At 37.8% G+C, this 15,982-nt stretch overlaps 1 protein-coding gene across 1 annotated transcript in view; it reads left to right on the forward strand.

Annotated features, from left to right (window-relative positions):
* opn5 (opsin 5) overlaps nucleotides 1-13,641 on the forward strand; it is a 58,865-nt gene extending 45,224 nt beyond the window's left edge. Inside the window, exons 4-6 of the mRNA XM_028799108.2 lie at nucleotides 4,447-4,781; nucleotides 6,571-6,815; nucleotides 13,415-13,641. Coding sequence (XP_028654941.2) covers nucleotides 4,447-4,781; nucleotides 6,571-6,815; nucleotides 13,415-13,478 — 644 coding nt within the window. The 3' untranslated portion in view covers nucleotides 13,479-13,641. The remainder of the gene's footprint in view (nucleotides 1-4,446; nucleotides 4,782-6,570; nucleotides 6,816-13,414) is intronic.
* The last annotated feature ends 2,341 nt before the right edge of the window (nucleotides 13,642-15,982 follow it).

The following is a 15,982-nucleotide window of genomic DNA, read 5'->3' on the forward strand; positions in this document are numbered from 1 at the left end:
AACTGTCAAAAAATAACCAATGCTATTAGGACTTTTTAAACTGTATGTTGTAGAATTATTGTGTAACAGCACATTCTGGCTCCTAAAACCATACAGCTCATTATAATCTTGAATGATTTAAGACGTTTAGTCCAAATATTTTGGATGCCATTGGCCTACCTAAATAAGAAAGGAAAACATAAAATGAGGCAGATTGTCTCTGCAACATATTATTGTGGTTGCTATGCTGTTATTTCCATCTTCCATTTATTGATTGGAATCTTTTGGTTTTTTGTTTTGTTCCTGAAATAAATAAATAATAAAATGGAATAAAAACACAAAGTGCAACTTTGCTGCAGCCATTAACTATAAATGATGAACTCCAGGTTTCTTTGTAACATAATACAGCAGCATTCTATTTCTCTTTGACAGTAAATTACTGTTTAATTTTCAACATTTTCCTTGAATCTCATAAATATCTACCTTATCATCTGCCTTAAGAATATGAAATGTATTAAAGAACTTGTTACCTTTATATTTGTTGCCAGTCTATTGTAAAATACATCATGTGCTATGTATGTATGTATATATACAGTATATATACATATATATATATAATATATATAAACTGCTCAAAAAATTAAAGGAACGCTTTGAAAACACATCAGATCTCAATGGGAAAATAAAATCCTCCTGGATATCTCTACTGATATGGACTGGGTAATGTGTTAGGAATGAAAGGATGCCACATACTGTAGTTTGATGGAAATGAAAACTATCAACCCACAGAGGGCTGAATTCAAAGACACCCCGAAAATCAAAGTGAAAATATGATGCGGCAGGCTAGTCCATTTTGCCAAAATTTCCTTGCCACAACTCAAAATCGTACTCAGTAGTTTGTATGGCCCCCATGTACTTGTATGCATGCCTCACAAATTCAGGGCATACGCCTAATGAGACGACGGATGGTGTCCTGGGGGATCTCCTCCCAGGTAGTCTGTCTCGACTACCTGAATTGTTTGGGTGGTTACCTGCAAGGTAACGCTTGTGGTTGGTCTGCCATTCGGCAAACATCCACCACGGTGCCCTCTTTCAGTTGCGAGAAGCAGATCATGGAATGTTGCATAGTTTACTGTCAAATAAAGCACAGAGTACGCAACATGTGTTTCACCCTCGTTTGGGCTCATCAGGCGTACACACTCTACTGCTCCCCTCTTAGGGAATCGAACCTCGGACATTAGCGTCAGAGACGAAGCCCCTTTACGCTGCACCACAGCGTGTGGTTTGTTTATTTGACAGCCTGTAGGTCCAGAGTAATTACATACACTGTATTCGTAGACTGAGTCTCGACGACCTGAATTGTGTAGGTGGTAAACTACCAGGTAACACTTGTGGTTGGTCTGCGATTCGGCAAACATCCGCCACGGTGCCCTCTTTCAGTTGCGAGAAGCAGATCATCGTCTCTGACGCTGACATCCAAGGTTCGATTCCACAAGAGGGGAGCAGTAGAGTTTGTACGCCTGATGAGCCCAAATGAGGGCGAAACACGTGTCGCGTACTCTGCTTTATTTGACAGTAAACTACTGTATGCAATATATATATATATATACATTGTGATAATAGAAGCTCTGTCGACCCCTTGAACCCTCAGACCAGACGTCAGACACCAGATAAAAGTCCAATAATAATATTTATTATTATAAATAAAGTGCACAAAGCACCACTACTCCACTATACTCAATAAACAACAAATAAACAATCCTCCAATCTCCCAGACGCTTAGCCACCCTGCCTCCCAACTCAGCTCATCCGTCTGGGATTTCCCGCAGTCTTTTATAGTCCTCGACCCGGAAGTGCTTCTGAGCCCTCAGTCCATGTGATTATCCAGCACTTCCAGGTCAGGTAAAAACTTCTCTTTTTTCTTCAGCCCGGAAGTATATCATTTCTTCCGTTCCCGTGACTTAGAAATACTTCCGGGCTATATGGAAAATATAAATCCCTGGGCCTCCCTGAAGTGACTCCTGGCGGCCCCCATGGTATCCAGCAGGGCTGTGCATTAAAACTCCACTGTCCATGAGGTCATGCTGGAATTTGGGGCACCTCCATGTTGCAGGGAGGGCTCCATCTGGTGGCCTGGGGGTATTGACCGGGATGAACGGCCGGCCATATCCCACAACATGCATATATATACTAGCTGTGCTGCCTGTCTAAGACAAGTTGAAAACTAAGTATTCAATGTAGACCTCAGCATTAATGTTTACAGAGCACCATCTATTAAAATGTATTTTGCAACACATATAGTAACAAAATGCATTCCATTTTTCATTCTAGCAGAGGGTGCATCATAAACATTTGTGTTAATGAAATGCATTACTACAAATGTTTGTGATGCACCATCTTATATATCATTTTGTATGGGATTCGTAAAAGCAGTGTTAATGTCGGAGATGTAGGAGCATGTGTGCTTACTTGGTTTATGGTGTCAAATAAATTTGTAATAGGAAAACATTCAAATTTAACATTTTTTTGTATTGGTTATATTAAGTATAGCACTATTGCTCATACAGAAAAATCATAATAAAGGCAGCCACTGTGCAGCATAACATACAGCAAATTATGCCACAAGCTTGTCTGTGATAATCTGCATTGTTGTCAGCCTATTATTTTAGTCAATTCTTGCTTTATTGTCAAGAACTTGACTACCTGCTCTGGAGAGCTTTTAGACAGGAGAAGCTGGAATACTACTTTTTGTGGCAACACTCTGACCTTCCTTAGGTAAATTGCTGCCATAAATTAGGAGCCATAAATAAGTAAAACAAAAGAAAGCACTCCAAACCAAGTGCATGAATCCAACTTTCTCCTTTTTCTAAAGAAAAATAAATGCTACTAAATTTACAAGATGTAAAGACAAAAACAAATCCATTTATTGATGACATATCCACCTTAATAAAAGGATACAGTAATCCCTCCTCCATCGCGGGGGTTGCGTTCCAGAGCCACCTGCGAAATAAGAAAATCCGCGAAGTAGAAACCATATGTTTATATGGTTATTTTTATATTGTCATGCTTGGGTCACAGATTTGCGCAGAAACACAGGAGGTTGTAGAGAGACAGGAACGTTATTCAAACACTGCAAACAAACATTTGTCTCTTTTTCAAAAGTTTAAACTGTGCTCCATGACAAGACAGAGATGACAGTTCAGTCTCACAATTAAAAGAATGCAAACATATCTTCCTCTTCAAAGGAGCAAACAAATCAATAGGGCTGTTTTCTTTTAAGTATGCGAAGCACCGCGGCACAAAGGTGTTGAAGGCGGCAGCTCACACCCCCTCCGTCAGGAGCAGACAGAGAGAGAGAGAGAGAGAGACACAGATAAAAAAATCAATACGTGCCCTTCGTGCTTTTAAGTATGCGAAGCACCGGGCAGCATGTCGCTTCACGAAGCAGCTGCACAAAAGGTAGCCAACGTGAAGATAATCTTTCAGCATTTTTAGACGAGCGTCCTTATCGTCTAGGTGTGCGAACAGCCCCCCTGCTCACACCCCCTACGTCAGGATCACAGATAGTCAGCGCAAGAGAGAGAGAAAGAAAAGTAAGTTGGGTAGCTTCTCAGCCATCTGCCAATAGCGTCCCTTGTATGAAATCAACTGGGCAAACCAACTGAGGAAGCATGTACCAGAAATTAAAAGACCCATTGTCCGCAGAAAACCGCGAAGCAGCGAAAAATCCGCGATATATATTTAAATATGCTTACATATAAAATCCGCGATGGAGTGAAGCCGCGAAAGGCGAAGCGCGATATAGCGAGGGATCACTGTACATGTCTGTGTGTCCATCTGGTTGCTGTGTCTCTGTCATTCCAACAGATGGCGCATCACAAACATTACTGCTTTTACAAGTCTCAGATTGAATGGCACATAACATTGCATGGTGCACTGCAAAATGTTAATGCTGATGTCGACGTTGATTACTTAGATTTCAATTGCAAATGCAATTGGCAGGTAGCACAGCTAGTTTTTTCTCATAACCCTTCAAAATCTACATGAGTTTGTTACTTGGCAGACACCTGTGCACTAAAATTTAAATCTGACATTGTTGCAGGGGGTCACTAACTCTGACAGATTAAAAAGTACCTTTTGATTTAAACATTATTATTACATAATAAAGAAATGTATGCATCATCCAGGGTGTGGAGGGTGGGTGTCCTGCCCTTGGTTTTTTCCCCAGACATCCCCAAAAATATACATGTTTGGTTGATTAGTACTCAGTGTGTGTGCATGAGTACGCCTTGCAAAAGACTGGCGTCATGTTGGGTGCAGTTTTCTGGACACAGTGCTTTTTGAATCGACTGGGGCTCCCTCAACTCTGCAAAGGATTTAGCACATCTGAGAAATGAATATATGTAATGAAATTTAACTACATATTTTTCCACCCTAAAGTATCTTTTTCTTTTTCATTTGATAAAGGTACATGGCTAAAGAGGAAACATGCTTTCTGCTGCTTGGCATTCATCTGGATCTATGCTGGGTTTTGGGCTACAATGCCATTGGTGGGATGGGGGAACTATGCTCCGGAACCCTTTGGCACATCTTGCACCTTGGACTGGTGGCTTGCTCAAGCGTCTTTAGCAGGGCAGAGTTTTGTATTATCTATTCTCTTTTTCTGCCTAGTATTTCCTACAGGCATCATTGTATTTTCTTATATTAAAATAATTAAAAAAGTGAAAACATCAGCAAAAGAAGTCGCCCACTTTGATACCCGAAATCAAAGCAGCCATGCTTTGGAAATAAAGCTAACCAAGGTGAGTTGATGAGTGTGCGACAGGTACTTCAGAACACTTCAGTTTCTTATGCCATATGTTTTCTGAATCTTGCCCTGCACATTTGTTTTAATTTGCTCAGCAGTTCTGGAGCAGCCCTGAATTTGTTCTTTTGAGAAGATAGATTGAAGGAAAGGAGAAAGGAGACTCTGTCACCTTCAGAGCTGACTGTACATGCTGGTACTGCACCCTTCCTTCATTTGCCTTACAGAATTACTCAGCACCTTCTAATACACTATTGTTCAGAGGATGCTATTTAAAGTCTATTTTTAGATAAGTAATGTAGCATATGTGAGCATAAAAAGTTAAACAGCATGTCAAAAAAGATGCCATCGGTAATAAACACTCAAAACAACACAAAATGGATTAACCTTTCATTTTGTTGTTTTGCCACCACACTTTTTTGTATAATCATTCCTTGAAAGTAAAATGTCAGAAGACTCAGGTTTTGAATGACCAACATTTATTTGCAAGAAACTCTTTCTTAACACTAACTGAAGTATTATCTAGAATCAATGTGAATTTTTAGTCATCGTGCAGAGCATCTCCATGGACATTAATAAGACAAAACCATTGGAATATGAACTTGCCTGAATTGTTCATTCTTTGCAGCAGGGACAAGGATGACTTTCTCCGTCATTGTGAATATTTTTCATTCATCCAGTTTTGTCAGTACAGTTAATCTAATTTAGGAACACATGATGTCTGAGCCCATCCCAGCAGAAGAGGACACAAGACAGACATCAAATCAGTCGGTCAGACAGCACACTTCCATTCATTCGCACCCAAGACCCATTTCTGTCATCTTCAGCGTATGTACAGTACATTTGCCTTCATAGTGTATACTGCCTCAAAGCTGTTTAGAGTGTAAATTGAAATTAGTGTATGCATATTTTTAAAAACCTCCTATGACCAAGAACTGGAAAAGCCATTAGGTTATGTTATAGTTTATGAAAGCATCCTTGGAATTGCATACGAACTGGAATATTTGGGTTGTAAGTTTGCCTCTTTAGTCAATGAGCTGCTCAGCATTGTTGTTCAATTGCTTTTTCTATTGTCATGTATGATTAGGTATTGAACCTGTGCATGACTGTGTCCTCTGATTGACTAACATCTTGTCTACAGTTGGTTTCTACTTTGTGCCTAATGTTGCCGTGAAAGGCACATAAACCCTTTGTCTCTGAAGTGGATACTTGGGTTAGAAAATACAGAGATGGACAGAGTTGTCACCAGCTGTATGTGTACAGTATTCGCTTTCTGTGTATGAATATATGTGGTGTGCGCCCAGGACTGGACTGGTTCTCCCATTGGGCCTTTAATCATAGGCCATGCTCCATGTTTTGTAGGAAAGAATAAAATTTATTGCTACCCTTTAACAGGATAAAGAAGCTTAAGGTAATGGATGGTTTGTTGAATAACAACAGACAGTAAAAGAAATACATTTTTATCATTCTTGATTGTGTTATGCAGCAAGTTGAAATGATGGATGACAGTGCTGATGTACTATTATTCGCTAGACAAAGTAGCAGCATCTGTGCTCATTCTTACTGCAAAAATGCTTAATGTTGGATCTGTTGTTTAGTAGAATACTCCTACAGTATTTAAATGTTTGTGGATTTATACAGAACTAATTAGAGTTAAAGGAAATTGGAAAATATAAAGAATAAATGCTTATAATTCTATTGCATACATTTTCTACAGTGTTTACTTTTTATTACAACATAAATTACTTTATTGGATGCTCAATGCTATTCTTATTTTGTTCCACCAGGTGGCAATGTTGATCTGTGCTGGGTTCTTGATAGCCTGGATTCCATATGCGGTTGTATCTGTGTGGTCTGCTTTTGGACAGCCTGATTCTGTACCTATTCTGGCATCGGTGGTGCCCACCTTGCTTGCAAAATCTGCAGCAATGTATAACCCTATCATCTACCAAGTGATTGATTGCAAAGCTACCTGCTATAAACTGAGATGTTGTCAACAACTAAAGAGGAAAAGACTTTATAACAAGTCAAGGTATTATACTATTTGCAGACATTTCTTCCTACTTGTTTTTAAAATTATTATTTTAAGTATTGCAGTTTATTCCCTTTACAATGTTATCAACAACATTAATATTGCAATAAAAATCCATTATTTTTTATTCGCCTCAACTAAAATTTGAATGTAAATCTCCTTTCTATGGAATTCCATTTTTGTAATAGCCTCTTCCTTCTCTTTTCTCTGTTTTGTTCTGTAATGTCTTGTACTGAAGTAATCAGACAGTAAATTCTTTCTTTAAAAATTGTGCACAACAGTAAAAAAAATCACAAAATATATTTATCCAAATGCATGTTTGTTGGTTGCAGAAGAGTAAAGCATGAATAAGGAGTAGCAAACAAATATAGCAATTCATGTTGAGCATTTAGCTAATCACAAAGTATGAGGTACTGTTAAGGGTGGGAATTTTATTTACACTACGATAAGTTAAGTTTTGCAATATGTTAAGTAGTCCTGCGGTGGGTTGGCACCCTGCCCAGGATTGGTTCCCTGCCTTGTGCCCTGTGTTGGCTGGGATTGGCTCCAGCAGACCCCCGTGACCCTGTGTTCGGATTCAGCGGGTTGGAAAATGGATGGATGGATGGATGGAATATGTTAAGTACTGCAGTTTTTAATTTATCAGTATATTGTAATTTATTCATTCTTTAATTTGATTAAAGTTTAAATCGTATCCATATGGGAAAAATGTCAACCTGTTACACCTAATCAGAGAAATCCTCGACTCCATCCGGCAGTTTTGATAGGGTTAAATTTATTATGTTTGTAGTGCCATTGTAAATCAATAGTTAGATCAGAATGTTATATACTTAAAATATTGTTTGAATATGTGAATATTGTTAGAGCCACATACATATACAATTGTCATGATATACATGGAACTTTCATTCAAAACAAATCATGTTGAGCACTATTCATTTCTTCAAAAACTAATACAAGTTCCATATTAATTAATCATGAGGGGAAAAACTTGTAATTCATTTTCACTTTCTTATGCTCACAAAACTTAATGGCAGCTAAGGTGGAGATGAACTTGGATCAGTCAGGATAGAAACTAAAGTATCTGCATGAGCTTACACATGATGTGTGATTTCAGCTGTGGGTTCTCGCTTTCCTGCTTTCTTTTCAATTACACCAGTTTGTAAATTAACTGTATCAGTTCTTTTCCCTTATCAATAATATTATAAGTGTGAGTTAAGTGCCATCATGTTCTCTGTTGACTCATGGCAACTCAATGGATAGTTGGCATGAGTTGTGTTTTATCTTCATGAAAATGGCACCTTTGACCGAAAGATGTCTATAGCAGCAGTTATCAATCCTGTGTATTTGCAAGTCTTCATTTCTTCCTCTGACCTTCAGATTTGATAAGAATGATATCCTTCTCTAAAGGTCTTTCTCATTGTATGATACTGTATATCTGGAGTATTAAACTAAAAGCCTTGTCATTGAAGCTGTCAGGGATAACCAATGCATTTGCTTTTCAAACAGCCCACAGTACATGCAGAATTCTCTGCCAACACTATAAGTCAAAAGCATCAGTTTTCTTCTTCTTTGTCAGTTTCTTCACTGTCTATCTTTAACGTACAGCATATACACTATTATTAAAAATGCCATATTTTAAAAATGTCAGAGTTTTGTGCTCAAAGTTATGTCCCTGCACTTGAGAACTTTGTTGGGCTCTTCTTAGCTGTTGTGCCAAGAGTATTTCATTGCTGGCTGCATGTCACCTCATTATTGATCCAAGTAGGCGGAAGCTGCCTATTTTTATTTTTTCTCCATCGGTACTGAAGTTATGCAGTTTACCAGTTGTCAGGGCCTTTGTCTTATTCACATTAAAGTGCAAACCCATTTTGATCTTGCAGAGCAGATTTTTAAATTGTCAGTGTTTGTGGCTTTGGCTGTGAGAGAGAGGTTGGGAACATGAGCTGATAGCGAGTTGCTGCACCCACCACACAACAAACCACTTGGACTGGGAACTGCGTGCAGCAGGTGACAGTGTGAGTTTTTTTACATTGGCTGCCACCATCCCCCAAGTTTTCCCTGCAAGTTGGAAGGCCTGCTTGCAGGGCTGGATGCAGATTAACATCATATCCAGGACAAAGCAATTTCAGGTTAAGACCCTTGCTCGAGGGCTCAACAGAGTGGCATTTACGGGATCCCAAGCAGCAACCTTCCGATTGCTGGCGCAGATCCCTAGCTTCAGAGCCACTGCTCCACCCATGTTTGGCTAATTAAGATATTGTATTATTATTAGCATAGCAAAGGTTGATGAGCCTTTAGCCTGTTTTCACACTACATTTTCCTTCATATGTACCTGCATGTCTTATGATTTGCTTGGTGTATGAACTGAATAAGTATGGAGAAAGCTTGTACCCTTGTCATACAGGTTTCCCAAATTTGAACCATTCTGGTTTCTCCTTGTTCTGTATGAACTGGTGCTTTTCCATTTCATATTTTTCAAGGGCAAAGCTCATGCATGCGTTGATGACTCTTGTTTCTTGCCTTTTCCTGAATCCTGAATGAGTATCTATATATCCATCCATCCAGCCATTATCCAACCTGCTATATCCTAACACAGGGTCACGGGGGTCAGCTGGAGCCAATCCCAGCCAGCACAGGGTGCAAGGCAGGAACAAACCCCTGGGCAGGTTGCCAGCCCACCACAGGAGTATCTATATATATAAAATGCAATTTTTTCCTGTTTTTTAGAGCATAATCTAGCTTAGAACACAGGCTAATAATATTTTAGATTTTCAACATTTTTATCTGCACTTTGCTTAATTAGTATCTCTCTTATGTTATGTCTTATTCTATATATATATACTAGAGGGCCTCGCCCACCTGCTCGCTTTGCTCGCCAACCCCCATGACCTGCGCTATGTGCCAGCCACTTCGCATCTCTGCCGCTCGAGGATGTGGATTTCACTTTCACCAAACAAATCTTTCAATTCTCGTAGATATGCCTCTTCACTGGGAAGAAACACTACTTTTCCCTGATGGCAACATGAGTTAGATGATCCACAACTCTAAATTCAAACAATATATTTGATCTCTTTTCGCTGCTCTGTTATTTCACCAAGTAATAATTTCTGTTTATTTGCAATAATGCAATCTTTACTATCATTTTTTGAGACTTTTGAATTTTAGTACTTTCATTATCTATAACCTGCTTTGCAAGTGTATCGCGCCAACGTTTTTGAATTCTTTACTATGTTCTACTTTGTCATCTACTCTTTGTCTTTTATTTCTGCCCCCTGGCATGGTTAAATCTCTTGGCACAAAGTCTTGTCTTACGGGACATGAAACTATCTCTCTGAAAATGGCACGTCTCATCCCAGGCTAAAAAGTCTTGTCTCGTCTAAGGATTTTTTTTATTATAATATATATATATATATATATATATATATATATATATATATATATATATATATATATATATATATATATATATATATTGTGAAGAAAACACAAAGAGCACAGATAAAGGCTTGGGGACTCCACCCCATATACTGTGTAGAAACACTGATATAAGTGTTCAAAAAAGACTGAGTCAAAAATAGACTGAGGAGGAGAGTGCAGGGTTGAGGTTTTATAGCAAGAGGACAGGAAGAGGTCTGTAGGAGGGTGTGAAGTTGATGAGGAAGTGGATGGAGTCTTATTCCGGTGGTCTGTAGAAGAAGAAGAAAAGACATTAGTATCATTCATCAACCCCTGTCTCTGGCTTTTAGTCCCAACTAAGCCCTTAGACTGCCTCCCATGTGCACATGTGTGACTATATATATATATATATATATATATATATATAGTAAGATGGCCGCTGTATAGCGCCCGTCCCTACACAGACTAGACACGGGAGGCACGTGTAAAATAAACAGACTTTTATTTTTCTTCAGCTGGAGGGCACGTCTTCCCCGTGAACCCTCCAGCCACAACACAGTCCCGTGCACACAAGTAACAAAGTACTTCTCTTTCCTGTCTGGCACCACCACTCCTCCCAGGCAACCTTGTCCTCCTCCACCCGACTCTGGCCGCTGAGTGGTGGTCGCTGGCTCCTTTTATAGTTCACCTGGAAGTGCTCCAGGTGCTTGATCACCGAGTTCCGGCTGCACTTCCGGGTGTGATGTATATGCTGCCCACATGGGCTCAGGAGTCCCAAACACAGCACCCCCTGGCAGTGCCTGCGGGACCCAACAGGGCTACACCCAACTCCAATTCCCAGGGAGCCCTGTGGGAAACCGAGGCACTGCTCCACCCCAGGGGGGCGGCCATCTAGCTTCCAGGGGGAGGTATTGCAGTGTCCAGGGCTGCTCCCCCTGAATATAGTGTGCAGGGGCTTCCCGGCTGGGCATGGATGCCAGCTGCCTGCCACTATATATATATATATATATATATATATATATATATATACATATATATACGCAATGTATGTTGAATTCCTGTCTGTTTGAGTGTCACACGAAAACCACTACATCTATCGCTACAAAACTTTGCATTTTTTCCAGTATAGCCTAACCTGAAATATAGGTTAATAAAATTTTTAATTTTCTCTGTATAAATATTTAGATAAAAATAAAAACCAAGACAACCTCAATGTAAGTTGCCATTTTTTCTGGAGCTTTTAACTTTAACATTTCCAGAACACAATGTGATATTGACATGATTTTCACTTCAAAAGAATTAGAAACGATTGTATAACAAAACAAACAATTTCAGGTGTTTATGATGATCACAATAATTATTAAGAATAACATTTTCATATTTGCTGTTTAATATGTTTTTAACAGTTGATCATGTTAAAAATCCATTCCATCTTTTCTGAATGCTCATTTTATGACAAACTAAAAGGTCATATTCAATTTATGCCTACAATGAGTGAGCAAATTAACCATTTTTGATGAAATCCATGCTTGAGTTGAAGTAACTAAAGTCTTTTAAGACTGCTGGAATGAGAGAGGGTGAACACTTCATGGGGATCTGCCAGGAGTTCTTCTGTTCAACCCTCATTTGTCTCCCAGTGATCAAGTTCAGTGTTACGACTGTGTGCATCATAAACACTCAAAAACATTTTACTACTATTACTGAACTATGTAAATAATTTGTTAATGTTGTATGAATTGTTCTTTAATGTGAAATTACTTCTATTTCTCTATATCTGACACTTCATTCCACAGTAATATTTGACAATCTGGCTTAATAAGCTCAGAAGTTCTAAATGCAAAATAATGCTGATGAATACATGTCTTTCTATTATGATAAGGAGGTCATAAGTGTCAGATATGTTTTTTATTTATTTTACAAAGCTGGGTAGAACAGCTAGAAAGTAAATTAAATGAACTCTAATTAATTTGCACAAGAATTTACCATGGTCTGCATAACCAGGAAGGTTACTTTTTCATTGTTTTGTTCAGCATTACTGACACTTCTTCTGTTTTGCTTGCACCATCTTTTAATGCTGCTATATAGTTTCACCACTTTTTAAATTTTCTTCCACGTGCATTTCAGAGGTGTGTGCATGATGTTTTAGAGCAAAGTTTAAAACAAAATGGGACATTTTCATGACATTCAAGACACAATCTGCAGTAGGCATAGTGATTAATATTGTGGATAAAGTAAAGGAAAAACTCCACAGGCATTTATGGCTTTACTCCATGTCAAGCAATACACATACCATTACACTCACACTGACTACTCTTCCATCTGTTTCATTTTCAAAACGCCATATAAAATGCCAAAATTAAATAATTAAATAGGATCATGTATCCAGTAGATAAATATGTAATAATATTCAACAAGAACACAGAGACACAGTTGGAAACTTGTTAAAGGTAAATTTCACACAAACATTAGGAAGTTTTTCTTCACTCAATAGACACACTGAACAAGTAGTGTAGTGTGATAGACAGTAGGGCTTTAGGGACCTTCAAAACTGGAATTGCTTTTATTTTGGAGGAATTAATTGGATAGGACCGGCAAACTTAGTTGGGCTGAATGGCCGGTTCTCATTTAGATTGTTTTTCTGTTCTAATGTATGGATGGAGAACAACAGCAAATTAAAGGCAGCACATTACATATTAAAAAGGTCATTTAAAAAAAGACTTACAGGAGTTGAAGATAATGGTAAGTCTAAGGCTGCACAGTGTTTAGTACCATTGACTCAAATCTTCTTGGACCTAAATTAGAGATGTGTTGAACCAGACTTGAACCGTGCAGAATTGGACATAAGTCATTTTGATACCAGCCTTTGACAGTACACCTGCCTATTGCAGAGCAACCCACAATCACTCCTGACAGGCTCACTTATAATGACTAATCGATCTAAAACTCACGTTTTGTGAATGTGCAAGGCAAAGCTGAGTAAGAAGCAAACAAGTAGTGAATGTGCAAAATCTAGACAGACAATGACTGGATTTATACTCTGGATCTATGAGCTAAATGGTGCTTCACAGGGCTGCCATCAATAAAGTAAATATTTTGAAATATTATATTTTTCATTTTATTGACATGCATTACTATACCTTTGACAACTGGAAGGTTCCATATCTTACAATGAAAAACAGAATGTTTATTTTATATTCCAGGTTTTATTCTATCACATCTGCTGGCAAAGGATCTTCTGGTATTGAAACTCACACGGAGATGTGAATGATCTATGGAGAGGAGTCCATATTGGCAGCTTGAATTTCTTGGAATTTCTACCTCTTAGAATTATGTGCTTTACTAACAAACATAGTAGGTACAATATACAAGGTCAGGCAGAGTACCATTCATGTGTGATCTACAAATAAAATAAAAAGTATTTACTTTCTCAACAGTATAATTGATTTCATACTCTTAGTTACTAAAGCTGTGTAGATGTGCTAAAACACAAGAATGGTATAATTGTGCCCAAATTTAGTAAATTTAAATAATAATATTTAAAAACTTTCAGGACATTTGTTTGAAAAATTAATATATTTAGAGTTAATTGCTGCAATATTCCAAATAAGATTAAAAAAAAACATTCTAAGTAAGGTTATTAATAAAAACATGTGTTTTTTAAAAATATTATTTTATCCATGATACTTTATGTACCGCATTTTGTATAGGTAATTAATACAATATAATCAGATTAACTCATCGGTGTTTCAAATTTATAAATCTTATCACTGTCTGTTTTGCAATTTAAGGTATATCTCATTTGACATGAGGTTGTCATTCTGTGTACTACCAGCAGTCTGCTCAGCACATATCTGAGCTTACAGATGGTGAAGAAGATGAAACAGTATGAATAACAATCATGGCTATGTGGATACACATTTACTACAGCAGAAACTTAAAGTTTGCTTAAAGTTTACAGTATCTTAAAGATTAAAAAGCAAAATATTAGATGTTAACAGGTTATAACCATGCAAACATGCTCAATCAATTAAAAAATATTACAAAAGAATATTAATTTAAAAAGCAGACAGAACACTTTTTTTGCTGTATTAATTTAGTAATGTATCCCTGCATAAACATTACATCGCATACTAAGTGCAATGTCTTTTGAAGCATACATTTTTTTTGTTTAATGTTTTATTTTTAACATATAATTGTATCATTTTCTCCATTATATTCACTGTCGTATGTTATTTATTATTAACTTTAACTCAGTGTTGTGTTTTATATATATATATATATATATATATATATATATATATATATATATATATAAATATATATATAAATATATATATATATATATGCATATATATAAATATATAGATGTGTATAAAAAAATCCCATTGCCACATATTAAAACAAACAATAAATTTTTTACATTAAAATAATGAACCATTGATTTATTTGTAATTTATTTGAACTTCTCCAGTCTGGTAGTAAGGCTGTCCTCCTAGCATTGCAAGCAATCTTTACTTCCATTTGGGAGAAGGGCGTCAGGGATTGCAGCAACTACAGGGGGATAACACTGCTCTCGGTGTTGGGTAAGGTCCTTGCTAGGGTCATCCTTAATAGGATCTGTGATCACTTGTTCACCTATAAATGACCAGAGCAGTCTAGAGATCTGCCATCAACCACATCCTGGCCATAAGGATTCTCATTGAGCGCAAATGTGAATATCGGCAGAGATTCTTTGCCACCCTTATCAATTTTCTTAAAGCACTTGACTCCTCACAAAGTTGTTGGATATTATGGCCGGCCTGTACACTGGTACTGTGAGTGCTGTGCAGAGTGGAGGCTGAACCTCTCAATTTTTTCCAGTTGATTCTGGGGTTCATTGAGAGTGTATTCTTGCTACTCCTCTGTTCAATGCTTGCATGGACTGGGTGTTGGGCAGTCCAGTGGCTGTGGGGCATCTGTTGGTGAGGAAAGATTCACTGATCTTCACTTTGCTGATGATGCAGTGATCTTCGCTGAGTTAATGAATGGTTCTGATCCGGGCTCTCAATAGACTGAGCGAGGAGTCTGAGTGTCTGGGCTTACGGGTATCCTGGATAAAAACCAAGGTCCAGGCCTTTAATGACTTCTTTGGCACTGCCATCATTAGTGTGACTACCTATGGAGAGAATGTCGACCTCATTAAGAGGTTTAGAGCATGGGAGGTCATGAAGTCGCTGGAAAGGGGTGTGTGGCACTTCCGATATCTGCAAAAGGACAAAGGTCCAAGTTTTCAGAGTCCTGGGGCATCATGAATAACGCTGTACGTAGAACTCATATGAAAACATAAGGGGTATTACCAACTTAGTAAAAGCCAGGTCCACTAAAGGTCAAAAAATCACTTCTCATAGATCAAGAGAGACTGCTAAATTGAAAGTCATTAACAAAACCAAAGTTATAATCACAATTCTATCCTTGGAGAAATGCACAAAATATGTGTTTTCTGGCAAAATTGTTCTGGAAACAGTTTGGACGCATTACAAACCATGTGGCCACCCTTTAGAACATGGTCTCCATGACATCATGGGTCTGGTACTGCTTGCACCATCATAAAAAAGTATATAAAAACAAAAATAAATATTTATGAAATCCTTCAATTGTGAGTATCTCCAAACAAATAATTACATTTATTACATTTTTGTAAAAAGTGCCATGTACTGTAAGATACATTTGATTTGTATCTACTGAACATTACGCTGTAATGCTACTCATTTCTATGAAGGAAAAATTTC

Source organism: Erpetoichthys calabaricus, chromosome 3, assembly GCF_900747795.2.
Source record: "Erpetoichthys calabaricus chromosome 3, fErpCal1.3, whole genome shotgun sequence".
Classification (NCBI taxonomy): domain Eukaryota; kingdom Metazoa; phylum Chordata; class Cladistia; order Polypteriformes; family Polypteridae; genus Erpetoichthys; species Erpetoichthys calabaricus.